Source organism: Oryctolagus cuniculus, chromosome X (genome assembly GCF_051225735.1).
Source record: "Oryctolagus cuniculus isolate XC-2025 breed Fujian yellow rabbit chromosome X, ASM5122573v1, whole genome shotgun sequence".
Taxonomy (NCBI): Eukaryota; Metazoa; Chordata; class Mammalia; order Lagomorpha; family Leporidae; genus Oryctolagus; species Oryctolagus cuniculus.
The window spans coordinates 112,593,171-112,620,738 of NC_142888.1; the positions used below are offsets into that span (position 1 = coordinate 112,593,171).

At 40.2% G+C, this 27,568-nt stretch overlaps 1 protein-coding gene across 1 annotated transcript; it reads left to right on the forward strand.

Moving 5' to 3' along the window:
- Window positions 1-731: 731 nt before the first annotated feature.
- LOC103351982 (cancer/testis antigen 55) lies at window positions 732-6,623 on the forward strand. The gene is made up of 5 exons (XM_017349718.4): window positions 732-1,030; window positions 1,912-2,087; window positions 3,396-3,540; window positions 5,697-5,809; window positions 6,429-6,623. Exons 1-5 carry the CDS (start codon window positions 946-948, stop codon window positions 6,621-6,623), a joined length of 714 nt encoding a protein of 237 aa, XP_017205207.1. The 5' UTR covers window positions 732-945.
- Window positions 6,624-27,568: the final 20,945 nt, after the last annotated feature.

The following is a 27,568-nucleotide window of genomic DNA, read 5'->3' on the forward strand; positions in this document are numbered from 1 at the left end:
TTGGGGTCAGCATTGCACCTCCACTATGTCATGTATTTACTCCTTATTAAGTTTATAGCCTCCCTATTCCTCCTCTAATGGAAATCAGCTACTCAGATTCAATTTTTTGATTCACTGATTAAAGTCCAAACACCAAGATTGATTTCTGCCTCAGTGTCAGTACTGAACAAATATCCACTGATGAAATGAATGCAGTGAGTCAAGATGCTTAGCAAAATCAATCATAATGGTAATCACTAAATGGTGGCATTGGTTATCAAACAATACTATGCTATCTATTCCGCCAAGGAGTCAGCTCTAGGATAAAAGACAAAATTTAGCATCCCTATAACATTACATACACGCAGGACCTCACAACCCACCCACCCTGCACAGCTCTCACTGACCCCACACACTGAGGGCTGTCAATATGCTGTGCACCAGGAATACAGTTGAGAGGGCTGGATTTTTCGTTTGCACCATGTCCAAAACACAACGCTGCTTCAAATAGGGAAGGCACCAGAAGCATCTGCAAACCTCCTGGTAGGAGCACGCACCCCGCCACCAATCCATATTTCTGAAGCTTTTGAAATGGAACCGTTATCAGGATGAGAGAAGCCATACGTTTCTTCTCACTGACTCCTATTGGATTCTGAAATCTACTTCTCTGTATGCAGCAACCCCATTGGCTATCTCATGTTACGGGGGTGGGCTGTACTAAGTCTCGCGGTGAAGCAGTTCAACGTAAGCAGAGCACGAGAGCTGCTGGCGTGGCCACGCAATCCTTAAGGCGCGTCCGGCGCCATTTCGGAAGCTACTTGGTGGCTGGGTCTCTTCCAACCAAGGCCGAAGAAAAGAAGTAAGGAAGGGATTTCTGAGGGTTGCTGTAATGGGAGGGAGAGAGACGGCCTCCTGCCACCTCGGATTTGTGTAGTATTCTCGATTGGATGTGCTATAGCCTGGACCATGCTCAGGAGGGTGAGACGTGTGGTAACCTTCTTCCGCCGCAAGAGGGACGGACTCAATGAGGGGCGACCAGCGTCTCCGCAAGGTACCCACAAGGAACCTCTGTGTTTTGGCCCTCTCAACACTGGTCAGCTACCTGGGTGCTGGTGCAGTCAAAAGTGCTCAGGACTTCGTCCTGTGCTTGTGCCCACATGTGTGTGTTTGCCTGTATGTGTGTACGTGTGCAAGCATGTGTGTCTGTGTGCTCCTGTGGTGGTCCAGATGCTCCATGGCTGGAAGGATAGGCTAAACAGCAGCCAAGCTTCCATTTCATGTCCCTCCAATGTGAGAAAGGGATGACACACAAAATCCTGGGGTGCAAATTCCTTGCCTTTTCAAGTGTCTCCTGCTGCAGGTGCTTTTTTACTTGCCCAGAAATAAAACTCCCCCAATTGAGCATGAATTTGATTTTTCATCTCAAATGGATGAGTTTTTGCATCCAAAAACTCGTATATATGATACTTTAGGAAACCACTTCTTTGTGAGGGTGACTCTTGATATCAGTACCAGAAGGTTACATCTCAGGTGTGCTTCTATACAACAGCAAAATAATCCGGTGCAGCTTGGGGCCAGCAGTAAATCTCTGAGATAATTGAAGCCTTTTTCTGAGGAGGTGAAAAGGAAGCTAGAGATGCTCTTCCTGACTTTGCTAAGATGATAATAAGGCATATTATTAATAATAGTGGGAGCTTAAACACTACATATGCATCTCGCACGGTTTTACCTCCTTGAATGCACTCACAGATCTTAAACTGTGTGCATGTGTGTGAATTAGTAGCCAATCCTATTAAGCAGCTATTGTCATATTCCTCGTTTAACATGTGAAGGTTCAAGAGAACATTACATAGATGGTCAGGGAAGGACTTCTTTGTACTGGATCTTTACATCTGAACCTAAGTGATTTGACTTCCTTGACCTGTGTCATAGATGGCAAAAATTTGGAAAATCAATGGGAAGTAGTGCCAAGTTCCTTTTATGGTGTGACAGATGAGTCCCTTCACTTCAATACTGATGAGCCGGGCAGGGTGATGCTGAGAGGTGGGCAGAAAAGTACTGCTGATAATGAAGAAAGTGAACCATCTGAGGAGTTAAAACCATTTCAAGTAAGACTGAATTTGTGAATAGTCTTTTATTCCAGTGTGCTTTCATCTTTGCTCTTCTTGATTAATTTATTAACTAGAACATAACTTGCACTGGAAAGAGTCACAGTTGAAGCATTGTTCACAGAAATACAGCTTCTTCCTTTCTAATATTTATAGTGACTTCTGTATTATGACAGGCATATTATTCAACCTTCTTTATATTGCAGTGGTAAGGAGACTTTTTTTCTGCCAATAGACATCATTCCCAGGCCATAGAAAATGATTAAAAATTTTTAAAAAGTCCTGCTATAGAATTTCTGAATTTCCAGTCTCACCTGAAGTTGCCTTGATGGGGCCAGGCCAAGTGATTTTGTGAGATTTCTATGGCCCATGGGCTCAGCCTTCCACGCTTCTGAAGGGTACAGTTAACAGTGATAATTATATGATACCTCTTTGTGCAAATATCAAAAACATTAGGAGCAGGATAAATACTGAATTGTAGACAATATTTGTCCCTGGTAATAGAATTAGGGATTGTGAGGAATTTCTTTTTGCTCATCTCTTTTTTGTATTTCTTCTATATTGGCCATGTATTACTTGTGTGGTTAAATAGTTTTAAATATGCAGTATTTAACTTCCACTTATCCAAACTATTTGTGTACTTTTCCATCAGAGTATTAGTAAACCCCAATTTGACTTCTCTTTTTTATCTCTGTCTCCTATTTCAAGTGATTTTTCCAACATTTAGTTCATGGTTCTTTTCCTTGGTTCTGATTCTTAAATGGCATTGTTTACCTGTCTGTCCCTCTGGTCTGTGTGCATTTCTGCTCTCTGATTTCCAGCTCCTGCCGCCAATATCATTGAACAAAATACACTTTCTTTTATTTCACAACCCAACACAAGACAGATTTTGTCTATTTGATGCCTCAATTTTCTCTCACTCTGAAATTTTCTCCCTCATGAGCAATTGCAAAAAAAAATTTCCCATGTTTGTAATTTTCATAATAACATAGTAGAAACAGATACATGTCCATTTCAACTCTCATTTGATACTTAAATTCTAGATCACAAGAACAGTATACATTTTACCCTTGAGCTTAATGCAATGACTCTCTTAAACTTCAGTGCACAGTTAACTTGGTCCCAGGCGTTTAATCAACACATGAAACACAAGCATTATTTTAACTCATCATGTTATGTTTGTTGTGTGACATTTTCTCTAGTGTAGAGATTACTTGGTCACAATAGTTCTGGAACACTAGTCATATAATCACTGAGTTCTTTTAAAACGTGTGTCTTGTTTAAAGGAACTGCTTACTTACCTTACAGGTGGATGCAATTGCTTTTGATGTTCATTTTGCTGGACAATCTGACCTGCAAACCAGAATTCTAATTGGTTGTGTTACTGCTATAAAGAAAGGTGTTGTCTACGTTAATGAAACAATTAAGTGTTCCCTAGACAATGTCACAGAAGGTATGATTTTCATTTATAGAAAAATGCAATGTTTATTTTTTGAGAAGATCTTAGTACTGGCACAAATTGTAGAGCATCCTTGGCTATAATCTGTCTCCTGAAGATTTGAGGAGGACCCTTGGATGGAACAATAATATACAGTATGAGGGCGATTAACTTTTATTCATAATAGCTTCTGTTATCATTTATTATGTGTGAGTGGAGTCAGTAATGTCTAGATGTGTCTTTCATTCATACAAGTATTTAGTTACTAATTAATTAAAAAACCCACAGCTGTAGAAGGTTAATACTGTCAATGAACACAAATGCTTCAAAAATGAAGTTTAGAGATAGATTTGCAACATATTGTGTGTGTGTGTTTGTGTATGATGTATCCAATGTTGAATTCTACTTGTAAATGACAGATATGTTCTAAGATTTTTACTCTACCCAAAACTATAATTTGTTGATGCTTTATGCATCTGATGCTGCTGTCAGGTCCCTTTGGTGTATAAAGGGAGATTAGGTTGGCTCCAACAACCAGTTTGGTCTTTTATTTTTCTTGGATGCCAAAGCACAATTCTTCTCAGATTTGCTCTTAAGATACTAACTCTGTTTTGTTGAGATAAGGCCACGTGGAACAAAAGTGGGGTCTGGACGTGGTTAGAAGACTGTAATTGTCCTTGCCATTGTGATAGACAATGATAGAAGCGCATTTTAGAGGATAGAATGATCCTAGATATAAATTGAAGTTTGAGATAACAATGTTTTCTGGTGAGTTAGACCTTTGAAGTGAAAGAAAAGAGAGGAAAAATTAATTGCAGTGTTTTGCTTTGAGAAGTGGCAAGGATGGAGATGTGGAAGACTGAGAAGAGCCAAATTTGGTGAATATGAAGAAAAGCAGGAATGGAGCTTTAAATATGTTAATTCAGCCTGGACATTGATATAATGGAAACTTAGGTTTATTAGAGCCAGACGCATGTACACTGTGTAATGTATATTGATTAAGACATAAAAAGTGATTTCTCACTGTGCCTTATCACATTAACTTTGTAGACATTACTAGTTAGTAAAAGTGGCTGGTCCAATTTACACTTCCTCCTGTTAAGTTTCAGATTTCTGGTTCCTGCAGACTTTGAAGGTATCTTTGTTATCCTGTGACTAATGTCTGTCTCGTAAAATCCCATTTGAGATTGCATATTTATATTCATAAAATCAGAAACATATTTAAGAATGCGTCACCTGGCTCCTTTGTTGCAGTAAAGTGGATTAAGCAACCTCCTGCTATGTCCGTATACCATATGAGCACAAGTTCAAGTCTCAGCTACTCCAATTTGTTCTTGGATGGAATTTCAATCTCCTGGCTTTAGCCTGGCCTAGCCCAGCCTCTTGTGGCCATTTAGAAAGTGAATTAGCAAATGAAAGATCTCTCTCTCTCTCTCTCTCTCTCTCCCTCCCTCGCCTCTCTCTTCTCTGTTTCTGTCACTCTGTCTTTTGAATAAGTAAAATAAATATTTTTTAAAGAACCAAATTCATCAGCTGACCAAAATACCTGGGATTACTTATTCTTTCATTCAGTGGCAATATCTCCCGATGCTACCACCATCCCTCCAGGCTGTAAACATTACATTGGTGGTTACCTGTGGAACGCATAATTATTAGATTGTACATGTAAAGATTTATTGTCACATTAATTGTATGTCATGAAAACTACTAGCATACTTCTCATTTATATACCACGAAGCCGAGATAGACATATTATGCACCTTCAGTAAGGGTGTCAACTGAGTAAGTGACAGTGGCATGGTCTGTATACAGGAAGCCAGTTTCAAAATTGTGATCTCACATTTCTATTTGCTTCCCCTAAGGAAATTTGAATTTGGCTCATTGTCTAATTAATCCCATGGTGCTTCCCAGAAATTGTGTGTGAGGTTCAGTTCTTCACAATTTTCCCTGCATGACCTTGTTAAATCAGTACGAAAGAGAATCATTATCTAAGACATAATGAATTCCTTCTTGGACAGAAGACTTACAATGTGTCTGTTCAAACACATGCAAACTGATATATATATAGAATCAGGCTTCTTAGCATTATTACAGCATTGACCAAACTTGTGAATGTAACATGATTTCAGAGACGAGATAATGTAACTCAGGCTTCTCCATGGCTCTTGTAGGTTTTGTGCCTTACAATGGTGACTGGTTAGAAGTTGAGTATTCAGTCCAACCAGGTACCTGGAGAATCAGGGCACACTCAGCAAAGCCCTTGACCTGTAAGCATATCGAAAAGGTAATTTAAATGTTGCACTAGACTGTCCATTCTGCCAGTCTTTACTCTGGTGATAACTTGGTTCTGACTTTTCTACTGACTCTTCTGTGATATTTATAAACTGTGTTCTTTGATAAAGAAGAGTTTATGTTCCTTTTTGAAAATGAAGGACTTCCAAAACAAAGAAAGAATAATCTATATTGTATAGTTTATATTTGAATGTTATTACAATGCTCTACTCAAAACACTATAAAATGTGAGTTGTATACAAGAGTATTGTTGGGAAAGAGTGAATGCAGTGTGCTGTATCATCTGACCTTTTACAAATGTAATGTGGGTAGTGTAGTTGGAAAATAAGAGGGAAATCCATGAAATGGTCATTAATGCACAGAGTGAGAATGGTAGTAGAAAATCTCACTGCAGACAGAGGTGTTCTCTGCAGAGATTATGAATAAGCTGTTATGAAGTGGAGTCTACCCCAGGTGTGCTTACAGAGCATCCCTGGTATTGACATGATACTAGCCAGGTTGGGAATCTCCATGGGAATGGAGAGACTTTCAGGATAGAGCCATTGTGGGGAGGTGCAAAAAAGGTTGCAGTGTGGTATGATTTTAACAATTTTCTTCCTTTCCCTTTGCAGGCCTGGGTTACCAGTGTAAGTGGAAGAAATGGGGTGATAGATGATTCTATCTATTTCACCTTGGATTCTCTGATATGTCCTGTGGGATATGTTCCTAAAAGCAATCATATGGTCAATGTGGACATAGTGGAGAGCAGCCAGGGGTGCCATATGTGGAGAGCTGTTTCTATCACCCCAGTGCACATGATGGATTAATAACAACATCTTTTTATTTTCAGTTTGTCTTTTCTCATAGAAGCTGCAAAAGGCCTAATTCAGTTGAAACAACTCAATTCAGTAATCATAAACAGTATTTAATCGTAGCATTTCTGTTATATTCAATGCAGATACCGGTTGGTTTGAGTGTTACAAAAAAAATCAAAATTATTGCAGGGCATCAATGTAACAGCAAGGCAAAGCTGGCAAGTTACAGTAGGAAAGGACTTGTTGGAAACCTCCTGAAATGGAATTTGAATTTCTGCCTTTCCAACACACAGAATGGATTGGCTGATGGAAAAGGCCTGTTAGGGCCCTGAAATGAAGCAAAGCATTTCACTCAAGAAATAGCCATATGAATATGTTATTGGGCATGTGTGATAGTTCCTGTTTGCAAAATTGAGCCAACCTTTTGCGTTATGTTCACCTTCCTATTCTGCATATTGCTTTTCATCTCTCATCACCAGTACAATTTGTTGTTTCTATTGTTGATTTGTGCCCTTCTTTACTATGCAAATGGGTAAAATCAATAAAGACAAGTCTGTTTAAGGTGTGTTTTTGTGTGTGCTTTTTTTGTTTTTATTATCCCATTATAGGCCACATAGACTTTCTTTGACATTCTACAATATGACCAATATGAAATTATATTATTGTTAAAGCCAGTAAACTTAAGATTTGACCAGCACTGGTGTTAGCTGTTAATTGATCCCTTGTTTGCCAGAAATAAACATTTTGATCAGTCTTTGAAGGCCTCAATTGATTTTTAAATGGCACAGGAATCTCAAGAGGCAGGTGTTTCAGCAGTTAGGTCACTAGTTAAGAATTCTGTGTTTCACATTTGAGTAAATGGAATAGATTCCTGGCTGCAGCTCCTTGACTCCATCTTCCTGATAATGAAAACCATGGTAAGCAAAATGTGGTTTCTGCCACTCACTTGGGAGATTTTGTTTGAGTTCCAGGATACCAGGTTGGGCTATAGGCATTGGGGGAGTGAACCAGGAGATAAGAACTCTGTATCTCTGTGTTTGTGTACCTCTTGGATCTTAATCAGACAGTGGTACCAGAGGTGCTTACCTCTGCTGTTGACTCATGGCCTTTGTTCGTTCAGTGAAATACAAGCTTGTTAAAGTGTTTGTGTAAATGCACATGATGAAAAAGTATTCATGGATTTTAAAACTTTGTGCACCAGATATCTTTAATGCCATTGGTCATTTAATTTTTAAAAACTTATTAATTTGTTTTTAAGTCAGAGTTTTTGGGGAGGGAGGGTTTTCATCTGCTGGTCACTCCCCAAGTGGCCACAACAGCCATGCAGATGCCAAGAGCCCTGAAGTCCATCTGTGTCTGCCACGTGGGTGGCAGGGGCCCAAACACTTCAGCCATCTGCTGCTGCTTTTTCCAGGCCATTAGCAGGGAGCTGTATTAAAAAGTGGAGCAGCCAGGACACAAACTAGCACCGTCGTTGATTTACTCACTGTGCCATGAATCAGGACACATCCGTTTACTTTGAAAAGCACCAAAAAGGCATTATCATTGATAAAATACTTGAGTAGTTAAAAATTCAAGACCTATTTTCTTTTTTTTTTTATTTGACAGAATTAGACAGTGACAGAGAGAGACAGAGAGAAAGGTCTTCCTTCTGTTGGTTCACTCCCCAAATGGCTGCTACGGCCAGCGCTGCGCCGATCCGAAGCCAGGAGCCAGGTACTTTTCCTGGTCTCCCACGTGGGTGCAGGCGCCCAAGCACTTGGGCCATCCTCCACTGCCCTCCTGGGCCACAGCAAAGAGCTGTATTGGAAGAGGAGCAACCGGGACTAGAACCCAGTGCCCATATGGGATGCCAGTGCTGCAGGCAGAGGATTAACCAAGTGAGCCATGGCGCTGGCTCAAGACTATTTTCAAATGGGTTGAATTATGCCATTCCTGCTCTCCCCATAATGTCTGCTCATGTGCCGTCCAATGGTTCCTGTGTATAGGATCTTATTTTGAAATAAGGTATCTGGCCGGTGCCGCAGCTCAATAGGCTAATCCTCCAACTGCGGCGCCAGCATACCGTGTTCTAGTCCTGACTGGAGTGCCAGATTCTGCCCCGGTTGCTCCTCTTCCAGTACAGCTCTCTGCTGTGACCCAAGAGTGCAGTGGAGGATGGCCCAAGTGCTTGGGCCCTGCACCCGCATGGGAGACCAGGGGAAGCACCTGGCTCCTGGCTTTGGATCGGCGCAGCGCGCCGGCTGCAGCAGCCATTGGGGGTGAACCAATGGACAAAGGAAGACCTTTCTCTCTGTCTCTCTCTCTCACTGTCCACTCTGCCTGCCAAAAAAAAAAAAAGAAATAAAGAAATAAGGTATCTGTGGGGACGGTGCTGTGGCCATCTTCAAAGGTGGCATCCATTATGGCCTCTTGTTTGAGTCTCGGCTTCTCCAGTTAATGATCCAGCTCCTTGCTGGTGCACCTGGGAAGGCAGAGGAAGATTATCCAGCTATTTGGGCATGTGCACAAATGTGAGACACTCAGAAGCGACTCCTAGCTCTTGCCTTGGGCTGGCATAATCCTGGCTGCTGTGGACATTTGGTGAATGAACTAACAAATGAAGGATCTCTTTCTCTCTCTCTCTCTCTCTCTCTCTGGGGGGTCTGTTTGTCTGTCTTGCTCTCCCTCCTTTTCAAATAAATACATAAATCTTTAAAAAATAGGATATTTGCAAATATTCATTTGGAGATGGATTAATACATGAATATCGTAAGTAGTACTACAAAGAGTGGTCCTACATGAAGAGAGAAATGTGGACACAGAAACACAGGATGTGCAAGATGAGATGAAGGTGGCAGAGATAGGACAGATGCAACTACAGAACTTGGAATGCCTGGGACTTTGGCAATACCCACGTGTGGAGAGAATATTGCTGTTGACTCTCCCTCAGAGTGCTCCTGAAGGAACCAAACTTGCTGACACCTGCCTCATCCCTGTTAATCAATTCCTGATGTTTTATGCTGCTCCATTGTGATCATTTGCTATGGCATCTCAGACACAATAACCCAGTGGTGTTAAATTGTTGAGGGAGAGATAGTCTGGGATTGTGTAAAATCACAATCTAGGATAATGCATTGTGATTCTTGGGTATCCATTCTACTGGGGTGGAGACAGAGGAGAGGATGGGCCTCATATCCTTAGTGAAAGTGAAACTGGGAGAATGCCATGAGGTTGGTGCTGTAAACCCATTGAAAATCTTAGCTTGTTACTCTGTAAACACTGTGCATTTTAAAGTGACTTTCAGAATCCTCTGCGCCACATTGTATCACACAGTTCCAACAGTGAGATTTTCACTATCCTTAATTGTGTAAGTAATGGAGAAAACAATGAAAGTCCCTTGTAAAATGTAGCTTATTTCCTTTTCTGTTTGCCATATCATTTTACACCAATGACACATGCAGGGGCTGTCTTTATTGTAATGTAAAATACTTGAATGTCCCTTGGAAAATATGTAAATGCATGGGGGAGATAACAGTGAAAAGCAAAACTCTGTTTTCCACTTTTCTTGTCTTTATTTTTTGAAAGAGGTACACACAGAGAGAGTGCAAGATAGAGGGAGAGGGTGACATGGAGAGAGAGGAGAGGGAAGAGAGGAAAGAGAGGGAGGAGAGGGAAAGGGTTTTCCATCTTCTGATTCACTACCCAAATAGCTGAAATGGCTAGGACTTGGACAGGCTGAAGCCAGGAGCCATGTATTTCATCCAAGTCTCCCAAACAGGTGGTAGGGTCCAAGTTCTTTTTTTTTTTTTTTTTTTTTGGACAGATAGAGTTAGACCGTGAGAGAGACAGAGAGAAAGGTCTTCCTTCTGTTGGTTCACTCCCCAAACCCCCAGATGACCGCTACAGCCAGAACTATGCCGATCCAAGCCAGGAGCCAGGTGCTTCCTCCTGGTCTCCCATGCGGGTGCAGGGCCCAAGGACTTGGGCCATCCTCCACTGCCTTCCCGGGCCACATCAGAGAGCTGTACTGGAAGAGGAGCAACCAGGACTAGAACCTGGTGCCCATATGGGATGCCAGTGTTGCAGGCGGAGGATTAACCAAGTGAGCCACAGCGCTAGCCCGGGGTCCAAGTTCTTGTTCCATTGTGTGGTGCCCTCCCAGGCACATTAGCAGGGAGCTGAAGTGGAGCAGCAGAAATTAAACTGGTGTTCACTTTGGATGCCTGAGCAACAATGCTGGTCTCCTCTATTCCCCAATTCTGAACAGCAAGGGGATCCCTGTTACTTCTTGTGTTCCCTTCCAGATAATTTGTAGTAGACATTTTCCCAGCATAGTATACACAGTGCACCACATACTAGCTTTTTTCCTTTGCTAATGTATATGGGAGCCACTGCAAATGCTAACACAGATTTGCACCCCATTGTTTTCCAGGAATGCAGTGTACTTGCTGGATTGGATTGACTACCATTCATTCACAAGATCATGGTTGATAGACATGTAAGTTGGTCCCTTTTATGACCCACAGGTAAGTGGGACATCAGATGAATGTAGAAGGAGAAAGGTAATATGTGAATATGACAGTACCACTTCGAACTTTCATGAACCTATCGGAAAAGGAACACTTGCATACCAGATGGCTATGTTCACCTCAGGAACATAAACACGGCTTGTGCCCTAGCAGATAATAAGCATCCTGATGGTATGTTGAACCTAGAAATGAGGATCAATGTCTCACTGAATGATTCTAAACTGTTGTTGAGGAGAGAATATTACAGCACACTTGGAAGAAGAAAATGTTTCTGGAAATGTCACTACATCAATCCAGTGAGAACACAGGGGATAAACTCACTAGCGAGCAGCCCATGCTAACTTCGTGAAAGCACACTTCAAAAATCCATGGGAGCCATAGATGATTATTGCTTTTCTTGCTCTATTAAATGGCATCAGTACCTCTATACACTAGCATTTCCCTATGTTATTTTTCTTTTAACAAGGAACTTGGGGTTGAGGATTGATAATTGGTTTTCTAGTATGGCCAAGCTACAGTGTTTGATAACCCACTCCATAGTGCATATCCTCACCATATGTGTATTGGAGAAGACAACAGTGCTGACATTTAGTTTCAATAGTATATTTCTGTAACATCTCTGATTATCACTGAAAGTTCTCCTTCACATGTAGAGTATGTGCCCTTTCTCATTCCTTTGGAAGATGAGCTCCTTGGGGCAGGGATCTAGACTGATGTGCACACTATCATATCCATAAAGTATTTCACACCTGTCATAGTGACACACATGCAGGAAACAGTCAGGAAGCAGATGACATGAACAGGAATAAATGAAAAATGAAAAACAATAACAGAACAGAAGAAAACACTTTGAAGTCACATATTTTTCAGTGAATATTATCTATATTTATTTTTAAACTTTTATTTATCTATATTTATCTATGTTTATTTTTAAACTTTTATTTAATGAACATAAATTTCGAGAGTACAACTTTTGAATTATAGCAGTTCCCCCCCCCCATAACCACCCTCCCACCCACAAACCATCCCATCTCCTACTCCCTCTCCCATCAATGCATGGCAAATACTACAAGTAGGAACCTGGCAAAGGAACAGAAGAAATGTTTCTCCAAGGAAGAGATCCAAATTGTCCACAATTACAGTGAAATATTCTCAATCAAATCCATCAACTATGGTAGTTATGTGGGATATGTAAATCAACAACACAATGTGATTCGACTTCATATCCAGACAAATGACTATACTCCTATAAACAGTTAATAAATGATGGTGAGAATATGATGAAAACTAAACTCCTAACATGTAGATGTTGGGCATGTAGCATGAAATTCCAGCTAGAAAACTTGTGTGCCTTTCCTCAAGAGAATACACTTAGATTTACTGTATGAGCAAGGATTTCTACTCTAGTATCTCCTGTTGCATGTTATTGACTGCACATAACAACTCTCTCTTTGTCTTTATATCTGTCTTAATCTCTCTACTTAAGAAAATGAATAAGTAAATAGTACATCTCAGGTTTTCTTGGTATTTATTTATTTATTTGAAAGGCATAGTTAGAGAGAGAGAGAGAGAGAATGCTCTTCTATCTGTTGGTTCACTCCTCACATGGCTGTAATGGCCAGAGCTGGACCAGTTCAAATAAGGAATCAGAATATTCTTCCAGATGTGACACATGGATGCAGGGGCCAAAGCACTTGGGCCATCCTCCACTGCTTTCCCAGGCACATTATTAGGGAACTGGATCAGAAACGGGGCAGCTGGGACACAAACCTGCACCAATACAGATACGCCAGCACTGCAGTGGGTGGCTTTCCCAGCTATGCAACAGCACTGGTCCCTCAGAAGTTTTAAAATAAAACTATTATTTGATACAGAAATACCTCTCCTGGTTATATATCAAAAGAAAGAAAATCATCATCTATAAACATACCTGTGCTCCCATGCTCATTGCAATAGAGTTTACAATAACTATGATGTGAAAACAAATGGAGGTGTCCATCAAAAGATGAATGGAGAAACAAACTGAGGTTTATATAAGTAAGGGAAAATTATATATGTTTTGAAAAGAAGGAAGGGATCACATAAACAAGACCAGTGTCTGCTAATACTAACTGATAGAATCAAAAAGGGAGAGAACAATCCAACATGGGAAGCGGGATACACAGCAGACTCATAAAATGGCAGATGTCCTAAACAGCAGTCTGGCCTCAGAATCAGCCCTTAAGGCATTCGGGTCTGGCTGAAGAACCCAGGAGAGTATTTTAGGCATGGAAAGCCAAGACACTCTGGCAAAAAATAGAGGACCTAAATGAAAGATCTCTGCGAGTGAGATCCCAGTGGAAAGAACAGGTTATCAAAGAAGGAGGTACCTTTCTCTGAAGGGAGGAGTGAACCTCCACTTTGACTATGATATTTTCTAAATAAGGTCGAAGTCAGTGAACTCAAAAGGCTTCCATAGCCTTGACAACTCATGACTAAAGCCTAGGGAGATTACTGACACCATAAACAAGAGTGTTAATTTGTTAAGTCAACAACAGGAGTTACTGTGCACTTATTCCTCATGTAGGATCTCTGTCCTTAATGTGTTGTTCAATGTGAATTAATGCTATAACTAGTACTCAAACAGTATTTTACACTTTGTGTTTCTGTGTGGGTGCAAACTGATGAAATCTTTACTTAATATATACTAAATCGATCTTCTGTATATAAAGATAATTGAAAATGAATCTTGATGTGAATGGAATGGGAGAGGGAGCGGGAGTTGGGAGGGTTGCAGGAGGGAGGGAAGTTATGGGGGAAAAAGCCATTGTAATCCATAAGCTGTACTTTGGAAATTCATATTTGCTAACTAAAAGTTAAAAAAAGAAGGAATGCCTGCCATTTGTTACAACATTTTTTAGACCGTATGTAGGGGCATTTTCTTTTGTGAAATAATGCAGACACAGGGTATCAAATTTGTCAAGATCTCACTTATATGTAGAATCCTAAAAGAAGACAAACACAAAGATGTAAGATGCTTAATCTGGGTTATAAGAGTCAGGTGAGATGGGGAGGAAAACAGTAGGTGATAATCAGAAGATACTCTGTGGCAAATGTATAGGAAATCAAGTGGAAATACCTGATCTACAATGAAACTTTACAGGTAATAATAGGGCATTGTGTTCAGGATTTTTCTTAAATGGGCCTTGTTCTTATAACAGGGTGAGGAGCAAATAAGTAACTCTGTGAAATGATGGACATGTTAATTTGTTTTTCTTTCATAGTAATTTTATTCTCTTTGTATTTTATAAAATAAGCTGCAGGTCTTACATAAACACAACAAAATTATTTTTAATGCAGAAACAAATATCTGAAAGTTCAGGATTGTAAATATTTGTATAATTCTGTGTTCATGAATGTGAATTTGTGTTTATGTGGTTTAGTGAAAAAATTAAAGGTAATATTAAAATAAATACCTTGTTCATTAATTTTAGAACCCTTGGTTTTCGTTTTATTGATGACTATGTATATGAAAATACCAGTAGCTTACAGAATTCCTATAAAACTACTGTGGTAACAGCTAACTAGTGCAAGGTACTCACAGCTCTAAAGTGTTACTTGTGTGTGTCAATTAATACAACAGCCCTGTTAGGAGAAATTACTTTCCTCTTCCAACAGATGGCAATAGAGTCAGAATTAAGTCATGTGCCTAGGATTACACAGATGTCGGGGTAGGATTTCAATGTACTGGGTGTTTTCTTTTTTTTTTTTTTTTTTTTTTTTTTTTAGACTGTGACTGCTTCATTTATTTTTTTTTTATCTTTTATTTAATGAATATAAATTTCCAAAGTACGACTCATGGGTTACAATGGCTTCCCCCCCCATACCGTCCCTCCCACCCACAACCCTCCCCTTTCCCACTCCCTCTCCCCTTCCATTCACATCAAGATTCATTTTCGATTATCTTAATATACAGAAGATCAGCTTAGTATACCTTAAGTAAGTATTTCAACAGTTTGCTCCCACACAGAAACATAAAGTGAAAAATAATAGATGATTTTTTTTAAATGATGATGAAATCAGATCAGACCTATTGTCATGTTTAATCCCAGTGAGAGTCAAGTTGGGAATTGAAAATTTCTTTCTTTTTTTTTTTTTTTTTTTTTTTTACAGAAGATCAGTTTAGTGTACATTAAGTAAAGATTTCAGTCGTTTGCACCCCCATAGAAACACAAAGTGAAATATACTGTTTGAGTACTCGTTATAGCATTAAGCCTCAGTGTACAGCACGTTAAGGACCGAGATCCTACATGAGGAGTAAGTGCACAGTGACTCCTGTTGTTGACTTTACCAATTGACACTCCTGTTTATGGCATCAGTAATCTCCGTACTGGGTGTTTTCACTTGAGCCTAACTAATGTGACTTCTGTTTGCCCATCTTGTAGGTGACACCAATCTAAAAAGAATACAGGGAGTAGTGGGACATTCCTGTGGTGACTGTGGCTTGATTGATGAGTCCATCCACTTCACTACTGCTATGATGGATAATGTGTTTCTGAGGGCTGCCATTGTGAAGTACAATGAGACATGTGAGATGTTGAAAGCAGTCAGTCTAAGACATTGGGGACTGTCTTGTGCTCTTTCTCTCTCGCTCTCTCTCTCTTTCTTACCATTTCTAATTAAATGTTATTTTAGTTGCCTCTTATTTTTATTTCATTTTTAAATTTTAATTTTAATTAATTTTTAACAGATAAAATATGATTTGTATATACAAGTCTAAAAACAAAATGATATTCCCTTATTAACTCCCTCCCTCCATCCTTCCCACCCTCCTATCTTCTTTCTTTCTGTTTTTTTTCTTTTAGTTTTGAGATAACATATTTTAAATTTACGTTGCAGTAAAAGTGCTTAATGCGGCATTGAATAAGAAGTTTAACAAGTAAAAAGCAAAAAATCTCTAGTTTAATGGGAATATAGACAATGGCTATAAACAATACTGGAATGGAAAAATGACCATTTCACTCATGTATACCTTTTTTTTTCAATTAATCATTCATATTTTTTTCAATGAAATAGAACCAATGACAATGCAACATCGTCCTTGCTTTCCTTGATCAATTCCCACCTCTACTGTTACTTATACAGCAGATACACAGTCACTCCCTGGAAGATGTAGATTTTTCTGTTCGAATATTTGCAGTGATTTCTGTTGCCAAATGTGAGCAACATTCTGTTGCCATCTGTTGGAAGAAGAAAGTATTTTCGCCTAACAGGGCTGTTGTATTAACTGACACAACATTCTTTTCCTGTTCAAATATTTGTACAATATGATTAACAATGATAAATATTGGGTGCTACATAATCCTAGAACCTCATATATTCATCTTCTGTAGTATGCATTCATAGCCATCTAGTGCTGTGATGAATGATGTGCATTTTGAGTATGTTACATATTTGTGGAGGTATAATTTACGTAACAGTGTTCTCTGAAGAGGACAATACAATGATTTGTGGAAAATAGGCATAATCCTATAAACTTCACCTCAGTCCAGCTGATTTTCATTTCAGTGAGTATTATCAAATTCCACTTTAGCTATATGGTACCAATTGGCATTCTGTGCAGCAGCCCATGAGACTGTCTGCTTCCCAGAACTGGTCAGGACTGGATTGTTTTGAATCTGAAACCATCTTAAATGTAAGAAGTGAAAAGATGTGTAGAACTATTTTTCCTGGGCACATGGTTGCCAGTGTCAGCCCTAAAGATGTGAACAGGGCCTTTTGATGTAAAATAATGTATAATCCAGGAACAAATAGATAGTATATATAAAAGCTCCTGCTATCACCCATTATGGGTGAATGCAATCAATAAATTATGCCGAAATATTTCATTAAAATACATGTTAAATTGCATAAATTAGAGTCTGACAGCTGTGCAAATCTATTTGCAAAGGATTCATGCCCTTCAAAATAAAGTTTTAGACATAGGTTTATAGCTCTCTCTCTCTCTCTCTCTCTCTCTCTCTCTCTGTGTGTGTGTGTGTGTGTGTGTGTGTGTGTTCCTTGCTGACGTCTACTTGCAATTGACAGATCAATCCTAAACTATATGGAAATAGTTCAGTCCTAAACTACATGGAAATAGTTTAGGACCAATCTGCAAATAATGTCTATTTTATATAGTCTGTTTAATATTAGAATATTATTGCGGTAGGCTAAGGAAAACAGTAAAATGAATAACATTTCTGTGCAAGAAAACTCTTGGGAAACAATGAAGGTTGTGTATTATAATACCTGACGTTAACCATACAATCTGCGTGTGATTTCAATAGTAGAGTGTGAACATAGAAGGAAATTCATGGAAATCTTGGTAATGAATACTGTGCATTATCCTTAAATTTAGGTTTCTCATTTTAGACCAGAGATTCATCTCGAGAAATTCTGACTAAAGAGGTCTGAGGTAGGATCTGGGCATGAGTGTGTTTAAAAAACAACCTGGGGGGAGTGCGCTATGGTACAGTGGGTAAAGCTGCTGCCTGCAGTGCCAGCATGCCATATGTGTGCCGGTTTGAGTCCCGGCTGCTCCACTTCCGATCCAGCTCTCTGCTATGGCCTGGGAAAGTAGTAGAAGATGGCCCCAGTCCTTGGGCCCCTGCACCCGAGTGGGAGACCCGGGGAAGTTTCTGGCTTCTGGCTTCGGATCGGCACAACTCCAGCCATTGCATCCATCTTGGGAGTGAACCAGCAGATGGAAGACCCCGCCCATCACCGTGTGTGTGTGTGTGTGTGTGTGCATGTGTGTAACTCTGACATTCAAGTAAATAAATAAATCTTTAAAAAAGAAACACCCTGGGGATTCACCATCTGCCAATTAAGTTGGGAATCACTGGTGGACATGAAGTGACCTGCAGGTTTCAGCCAGAGGGAGGAGGTTCAGAGAAGGCTGTCGGCTGTGATGCTTTTACATAATCATTTCAACCATTGATGCTCACAAGTGTGCATTACTAGTGTTTGTGGAATACATGGGGCTATAGATTACAGTGTGCTTTTCACCTTAAGTTCTCTGAACCTTCCAGATGGATATATATCTCAAAGATAGGAATAAGTCATTGTGGACATAGTGGAGAACATTCAGTAATACTGTATTTGGAGAACAGTTTCTCTCATCCAAGAGCAAGCTGCAGTATAGTAAAAACACCTTCTTTCTCTATCTTTTCTGCTAAGGGAAGGAAAGGGTGTGGTTCAAATGAAAAACAACAGCTTAGTCATCCTGAACTATTTTAGTGCAACATTTCTGTTACATCCAGTTTGTATACAGGCTGCTTCATATGGGACCACGAAGTGACCATAGGGCAGGGAATCAATTCAGCAGAAGTTAAGGCTGGTGAGTCATAGTAGAAAAGCAGTCCATGGCAACCACATGTAGTTGAAACTAAATATCTTGCTTCCTTGGCCAGGGGTGGATTGGGTGAAGCAGAGGCCTGATTGGGCCCTGAAGTCGGTCTCAGAGGCAAAACATTTACATCAAGAATCAGCAGGGTCAGCATGTTCAGGGGTATGAGTAATAGTTACAGTTTGCCTTAAATTAGAGTCCCTTTTGGGCTGTATATCCAATATGTATTTCTCCCTAGTGCTTTTCATCTCCTATCCCTCACACTATTTGTTATCTCCACTGTTGCCCTGTGTCCCTTTTTCCTGTGTTAGCAGGTAAACTGCATAAGGGTAGTGCTGTTTGTTATGTGTGTGCGTGTGTGTGTGTGTGTGTGTGCTCTTTTTGTCATTAGTGCATCACAGTCCACTTAGCATTCTGCCTTGCACATACAATGAGCAGACACAATGCTATTTGTGGGGAGCAACTCGGACTATACTGTTACTGGAATTAAGACTTATTCTATACATCTGCTCTCCCACAATATGGCGCTGGGAGAGAAGAAAACAGCTTCTACACAGCTGCCTCCAGTTCAGCCAATAAACTGTAGGACTTGCTCCTGATTGGAGGAGAGCAGCGTGCTCGGCGTCTGGGCAGCCGAGTTGGGATTGGTGGAAGAGGACCATATAGGAGGAGAGAGACGGCATGCACCAGGAACATCTAAGGGGAACATCTAAGGGGAACAGCTGTGCAGCCCCCGAGAGAGCCGGCCGGCGGTGTGCCGCTCCCCTGCAGAAGTGGGGAAAGTGGCCAGGGGGAACCGCCCTTCCACGGAGGTGGAAGGGACGGCAGCTAACCCGGGAAGAACCAGCAGCAAACCCGGGGAGGGCCGAGCAGACGAAAGAACAGCGCAGGGTCCTGTGTCGTTCCTCCACGAAGACGGGGAGCGACAGCTATTAAATTCAGTAAATGAGGGATCTGACCAGCAATAAAGATTTATTTGTTTATCAATCACTTATTTTCTAGAAAATTTTTTTATTAAGCTCTTAAGACTTCTGTTGATATTTTAAACAAAACAACAATCTCCAGAGGTGGGTGTTCCCCTGAGTGGCCAGTGATAGCTCCACCCAGAGCTCAGAGCTCAATTCTAAGCCCATGTGCATAGTTGATTCTGAAGTCCTATGTGTATGCAATGTTTAGGGATGCCTTCCTCATATTCCATACAACTGAATGGGACATGGAGGAATAAAAGATTATCTCCATGTCCCTGGGCTGCCGGGCTAAAGGCAAAGTTCCCTCACAGCCAGAAATAGGGCTAAGATGAAGGACACACACTAACAGCCTGAACTTCTTAGAATTCTTAGGGGGCTGAAGACAGCACTGCCTTGTGATATCAAACTATGTGAATACTCTGTATCCACGTAAGATCATTCAGATTCTGGCCAAAATCTGGGATTTTAAAATTAATGAACAGATATTTAGTTTAAGAATACCTGTATTATTGGTACTAAACCACTCACCAATTCACACTGATACACTTACCTTGTATAGCTATTTTGGACATTTGAACTCTCAGTTGTTCTTTGTATCTTGGTTCAAAATTTTTTGTTCTGTATAGTTGAAGGCATGCAACCTGATATAAATAAAAGACACATATTTTGCAAAATAAATAGTAAGAGGAACAAGGTAGCCTATCTATCAGCTCACACAGTTACCCATTTGTCTCTCCATTGGAGTAGGAGCTGTTGTAATGTATCCACTTAGAAAAATCCTGAACGCAATGTGCTATAAGTAGCTGTAGAGCTCCAGGTGTACACCTGAACTTTCCACTTGTTTATCATGTTTTTTTTTTCTAAACAGTACCCTTTACTTTCATCTCCCATTTGCTTCCCCACCTCACCTGAGTTTTGAAACCACTTGTAATCAATGTGTCGGTAGGCTTGTCTTTATAATTTCCTATATAATTTTTGCCTTTGTGTGTCCAGACTATTTGACTTAGTGATAGGTCCTTCAAGCTCACCCATGTTGTTGCAAATGACAGGATTTCTTTCTTGTTAAAAGCTAAATGATATTCCATTGTTTATATGTACCACGGATTCTTTGTCCTTTTATCTTTTGACAGACATATAGGTTGTTCCTCTATCATATCCACTGTATATAGTGCTGCAGTGCACGTGAGAGTACAGATTTGTTTAGAAGCTGGTGATTTTCTTTCTTTTGGAGATGCATCCACAAGAGGGATTGCAGCTTTATACACTTGTGTATTTTCCTTTTTTAGCATTTACTATTAACTTAATTATTTTACAGTCAGAGACAGAAAGACCCACAGACCTGTAAAGTGAAAGGGAACTCTCATGTGTTTCAACTAACACACAATAGGAAGACATTAAAGGAGAGTTCATAGCAAGTAGGAAGATTCAATGGCAACGCAACTGGAGATGGAGCTGAAGCTGGAGCGTGATTCAGACTCTTGCTGCTTACAATGTGATCTAGCCTCCAGGTAATCACTATTCAGTGGAGGTAAGAGATAAAAACAACCAACAGAAATGAAATTCTGATCAATGCAATTCTTGTAAATCAAATTCCACACTTTTTTTGGAAATCATAGGAGTCACAGGGGTTAATATTAGAATACAGAACAGAATCTTAGAAGAAATGAGATTTGACCTGGGTTGTGTAAGAGAGAAATGCTACCCATTAAGTAAAGATGGGGGAGGAGAGACATCATGGAAAGAAAGAAAAAAAAGTCTAGGGAAGGGAACAGAGAAGGAAAATGGAAAGAATCCAACTCACGAAATAAAAAAAAAGCCTCAGTTGGTGTGGCAAAATGTCAAATTAGCATACACATATCTGGAAAATATGACATAATCCACAATGGCTTTTTTATACCAACTGTAATAGATTTTCCTACATTTACATTTTTCTAATTACACAAAGGAGACCTGCTTTGTACAGTGCAAGTAAAAGGGAAACATGAAACAGAAACCCACAGTCAAAGTGCATGCAGATAACTATGGGCCACATGCTACGATTTCCCCTGTTTAAAAAAATTTTTAACTCTTCCACCAATAGGTACAGATGTAACACTTCAGAGTGATAATTTTCATAAGGTATAGGAAGTTATCTTTGAAGGATATACTATGAAGAATATAGTGAAATGTTCAATGTCTGAGGAAAATCAATATTTCAACTTAGAAGTCAATGTTCCTCATTTGAATAATCTAGCTCATGATCATGTCTTATCTCATTTCTGTATCAGTGTGTTTACAATACACAACAACAGGCTCATGTCAATCCCCCAGATTCACTTTCACTGAGCATGTAAGTTCAGCATGTGGTACTTCCGTCTCCACCACACTTGATGGATTATCTCCTAAAAATTTTATTGTGTTACCCTAGGGAATATGATTTCATACAGTCTGTTACTCTCTCCCTCAACAATTTAACACCCCTGGATTAGATTCCCAGCGATGCCATAAAAAATGAGCACACTGGGGTTTCTTAAAAAAAACACAAACTGATTCCCGGGAGGAGACAGTGTATCAGCAAGATTGGTTCCTTCTGGAGTGATGTGAAGGAGTGTCTTCTGCACTATTCTGTCCATGCAGGTGGAGATCACCAAGCTATTGGGAATTCCAAATAAGTAGATGCATCATTTACTGTATCTGACTCTTTCATCTCATGGTGCCCTTCTCTAGGTATCTGTGTGTCAAATTTTTCTCTCCTTATCAGAACTCCATTTATAGGGGCACTGTTCACAATCATCCTGTGTGACTCTGTCTTAGATTCATTACATTTGCAAAGAACCTATTTCCAAATAACAGCACATACACAAGTAGCAGGAATAAGCTCATGAGCCAATATTATGGGGGAGAGTAGATTTCAAAACTTTGAAAATTGCTCTCTCATTCAAAATTACTCTGATATTTTATCTTTATCACTGAAAAGTGGGAAAGCACAGATGAACAGGTCTCACCTCCTAGAGGCATTTCAAAAAGTAAATGGCAAGAGGAATAGAGAGTAACATTCTTATATGTACTAAGCTGAAATTAATACATATTTTTCCTCATTTGCATTTACATGAGCTCTTTTAAAAGCTCTTGCAATTCACTGAAAGATCATAAACTGTGAGTCAAGAGCAGTGGGAAGAACCTGACACCTTTCTCTGTTTCACATCTGAAAGGAACACACACACATGGACACATGGAGTTCCCATTTCTTGGTTCCCTCCTCAAATGCCTACAGCCCAAATTGTGAACCTGGAACTCAATCCAATTCTCCTATGTGGGAGATGGATAACCCATTGTTGTCTCATAGGGTTTTCATTAGCAGGAAGCTGGTATCAGTAGTTCCAGCCAGGAACATTGCCATGTTGCTCACTTGTGAATCACAGACACCATAAACAACAACTTAAATGCTAGTTAAAAATCCCCAACTATGGAGATTATTATTTTATCACAAAAGCAACTGAGGCTTTCAGAGATTAGTCAGAAATATTACTGCAGGCAAGCAAGTGAATAATAATAATGTGTATCTGTGTGTGTGTGTCCCTTGTTGAATTGTCTAATTGTCTAATTGAATTTTTCAATTGTCTAATTGAATTCTTCCTATAATAAAAACAAATGTTTTTTTTTTAACTTTCATTTAATGAATATAAATTTCCAAAGTACAGCTTATGGATTACAATGGCTTCCCCCCCCATAATGTCCCTCCCACCCGCAACCCTCCCCCTTCCCACTCCCTCTCCCCTTCCACTCACATCAAGATTAATTTTCGATTCTCTTTATATACAGATGTTTTAAGATTTAACATCTACCCAAAGCTATAATTTGTTGATGCTTTTTGAGTCAAGTGCAGCTGTTAGGTATCTTGGGAACAAAGAGGGAGATTAAGTCAGCCCTACCAGGCATCTTGCTAAATTATTTCTCTTGGAATTCAAACCAGAAATCTCACCTGCAATTTGTTTTAAGAATTTCACTCTGCTTTGTTTAGAAGACACTATGTGGGATTGGGTTGGGGTCAGGAAACTGGCTAGGAAGACATTGTAGTTGTCCTGGCCAGAGATCAGAGTTAGATGAGGTGATGCAAGTACCACTAGGAGGATGAATTAGTCCTGTATCCACTGGAAAATAATATTTTTCTGTCAGAAAATTGTTGGTAAAGAATGAATGCATTGTGTTCTAATGTGTGACACTTCCCATACAATCACATTGTGATTTGGTAGTGGATTCTGAAAATGAGCCTGCAATTCATTGAAATCTGCGTAATGAACACTGTGGGTAACCATCAGTTCTCATTTGATATCAGAGATTCCTCTCCAGAGATTCTGATTTAACAGGTTCAAGGTGAGGTCTGGGAATAGTTGTGTTTGCAAAGCACCATGGGGTTTCCCCATGTGCTAACCAGGCTGGGAATCACTAGTGGACATGAAGTTATCTGTAGGTCACAGCAAGAAGGAGGGAGTGCAGAGATTAACTGGTGTGATGTTTTTACACAATAATTTCCATCTTTTATCTCCCCAGGCATGTTTTATGCATATGTGGAAGAAACGGCATTTTTTTCACTTTAAGTTCTCTGAAACCTCCAGATGGATATAAATCTGGAAGGCATGATACAGCTAATATGGACACATTGCAGATCATTCAGTTGTGCTGTATTTGCAGGGCAGTTGATCTCACCCAAGTGAAAACGGTGAAGTAATAACAATACCTTTAAATTCCTCATTCATATTTTCTCCCAAAGGCAGGAAAGGATGTGGTTTAAATGGAAAGCCACTTTAGTTATCCTGAACAATATTGTAACGCAGTACATCTGTTATATTCAGTTTAAATATGGACTGGTTCAAGTGAGACTATGGGCAGTGAATCAAATGAGCAGAAGCCAGAAGCTGGTTAAAGTAGGAAAGGAGTTCTTGGTAACCACCCACAGATGAATCAGGATTTTTTATTTTCAATGACCAGGTGTGTATTTGGTAATAGCAAAGGCCTGGTAAAGGCCAGAAGTCAAGTTCAGAGACAAAGCATTTAGCTCAAGAACCAGCAAGTTGAGGGTATTTAGGGACATGTATGATTATTTCAGTGTGCCTTCAATTTGAGTCCCCGATTTTACATATGTCCAATAAGTATCTCTACGTGTGCTTTTCATCTTCCAGAATTCTCACAATTTGTTATTTCTATTGTTGACCTGTGCCCTTCTTTCTTGTGTTAGCAGGTAACATAAGGGCAGGGCTCTTGGGGGCTGTGTCTTTTTTTTTTTCTTTAGTGCATCAGAGTCCATTTATCTGCCTGGCACATACTATGAGCAGAAACAGTGCTATTATGGTGTCAAGGATCTGGGCCTAGTGTTGGGTAATTAGGTCCATGAGGATGTGCCTTAGGATGGTAATTCTTACTGGAGTGTTGAGTACAAAAGCCTGACTTGGCCCCAGTCAATGACTCTGCTTACTAAGTAATCATGGGAACCTTCTTGCTCACAAGGTATGTCCTGGTGAACTCCTGTCCTCCCAGAGGCCACACCATTGGGGCTGCCAATCATGAACTTGAGCCTTTTGGCTGTGAGTCAACTACCCTGGGAGGCAGTGGGGATGGCCCAAGTGATTGGGTTCCTGTCAACCTCGTGGGAAACTTTGGTTGAGTTCCCAGCTCCCACCTACAACCCAGCCCAGGCACAGGCAGTGTAAACACTTGAGCCAGGGTAATGAGAACACTTTCTCTTACTCTTTGTGTCTCTTGTAGCCTCTCTGTACCATAAATAAATAAATATTTTTAAAGATTTCATAGGAGTTAAGGCAACTAAATGTTAGTATCCTCTATCTGGTAGTGGTGCAAAGCTGGAAGCAACCAAATGTTCTGCCATGAGTGACTGGTTCACTGCACTGTGGCACATCCATGCACATCACACCAGTTAGCAATACAAACAACAAGGGTTGTATCTTGGAAGAATGGAGACAAATTTCCCCAGAGGCATGTTGGGAAACAAAGGGAAATACTCAAAACTAGACAAAGGGTAAAGTAAAAGCTGTGTTTCCATTGTGGATATTTCTTTTTTTTTTATCTTTTATTTAATGAATATAAATTTCCAAAGTACGACTCATGGGTTACAATGGCTTCCCCCCCCATACCGTCCCTCCCACCCACAACCCTCCCCTTTCCCACTCCCTCTCCCCTTCCATTCACATCAAGATTCATTTTCGATTATCTTAATATACAGAAGATCAGCTTAGTATACCTTAAGTAAGTATTTCAACAGTTTGCTCCCACACAGAAACATAAAGTGAAAAATAATAGATGATTTTTTTTAAATGATGATGAAATCAGATCAGACCTATTGTCATGTTTAATCCCAGTGAGAGTCAAGTTGGGAATTGAAAATTTCTTTCTTTTTTTTTTTTTTTTTACAGAAGATCAGTTTAGTGTACATTAAGTAAAGATTTCAGTCGTTTGCACCCCCATAGAAACACAAAGTGAAATATACTGTTTGAGTACTCGTTATAGCATTAAGCCTCAGTGTACAGCACGTTAAGGACCGAGATCCTACATGAGGAGTAAGTGCACAGTGACTCCTGTTGTTGACTTTACCAATTGACACTCCTGTTTATGGCATCAGTAATCTCCCTATGCACCAGTTATGAGTTTCCAAGGCTATGGAAGCCCCTTGAGTTCTCCGACTCTTATCTTGTTTAGACACGGTCATAGTCAAAGTGGAGGTTCTCTCCTCCCTTCAGAGAAAGGCACCTCCCTCTTTGAAGACCTGTTCTTTCCCATTGTGGATATTTCTAAACTGCTTTCAATTTAGAAGTTTAAACTTTGTAAAAGGGGGACCAGTGCTGTGGTGTAGCAGGTAAAGCTGCTGCCTGCCGTACTAGCATCATATGTGAGCACTGGATCAAGTCCCGGGCTGCTCCACTTCCAATCCAGTTCCCTGCTACTGAGAATGGGAAAGCAGCAGAGGATGGCCCAAGTGCTTGGCCTCTGCACCTATGTGGGAGACCCGAATGAAGCTCCTGGCTCCTGACTTTGGATAAACCCAACTGTAGCCACTACAGCCATTTGGGGAGTGAACCAGCAGATGGAAGATGTGTGTGTCTCTCTCTCTGTCTCTCTCTAACTCTTCATTTCAAACAAATAAATAAATCATTTTAAAGTTATTCGAAAAACAGATTCTCACTCTCCCAGAATAACGCACTCCAGCATTTCTGAAATCTTCCACCTCCTTTGGACAAATTGACCTGAAACTTCTGTTCTCTTAGCAGTTCTGCCCTGCCTGGATATGTCAACCAGTTCATCACAAAGCCCCTTCCTTTCCACGTGCCAAGCTGGCTAATCCTCTCCCATCTCTTTGCAGCCTTTGGATCTCTCTCTGTGTGCTGATACTCAGCAACTAATGCAGCCTGGGGCCAGGGCTTCTCTTAGTTTCCATTGGCTCCACTTGGAAGCATGCTATCATGCTATTTCTCAAAAAAGGGCTCTTCCAAAAGCAGGAGATATCTTGCCCCCTGCTCCCAGTGTGTTATCTGGGAATCAGATTGTCACAGGCATCACCACTACAGTGCCCAAGGAAAGGGAATCAGTAAAGGCGTCTGTAGGCAAAGCTTCAGGGGGAAACCATAGTCTATCCCTTTGTAGCCAAAGGAGAATGGAATGACTTAAAAGTAAGGACTTTTAAAAGTCATGTCTAGGAGTGACAATGTGTGTACCTGATTGTGTGAGGAGAGATTGTTCTAGTATACACTTGCCCCATGAGTCTGCTGATAATCTCAATGTATTCCCTGACACACTGGCCAAAATTCCTGGCCCTCACTACTAGCTAAGCACAGTTGATTCCCTGGGGGCAACAACCTCAAGCCACAGTGCAAACTGGATTTCCAAGTGCACAAGTACCTGTATACCTGAGGTTCAGCTATACGGAGCTGATAGTCTGTTGACCTTGATGCAACAGAGACTAACAGTTTCAAGTGCAAACTATGTGTGTGCCAGCAGTGGAAATAGAATGTGCATAATGCTCTCTGTTCAGTCCTGCACAGAATCCCAGAAGGGCATTTTTAAAAAGGCAGAGTTGAACACAGAGAACCTTAGTAATTTGCCCAAAGTCACACACACAAGTAA

Excerpts from the sequence above, each read along its gene's own strand:
- LOC103351982 (XM_017349718.4), top strand. The coding sequence starts at position 946 with ATGCTCAGGAGGGTGAGACGTGTGGTAACCTTCTTCCGCCGCAAGAGG. Across the intron at positions 1,031-1,911 it reads GCGACCAGCGTCTCCGCAAG|ATGGCAAAAATTTGGAAAAT; the intron begins GTACCCACAAGG and ends CCTGTGTCATAG. Across the intron at positions 5,810-6,428 it reads CCTGTAAGCATATCGAAAAG|GCCTGGGTTACCAGTGTAAG; the intron begins GTAATTTAAATG and ends TTCCCTTTGCAG.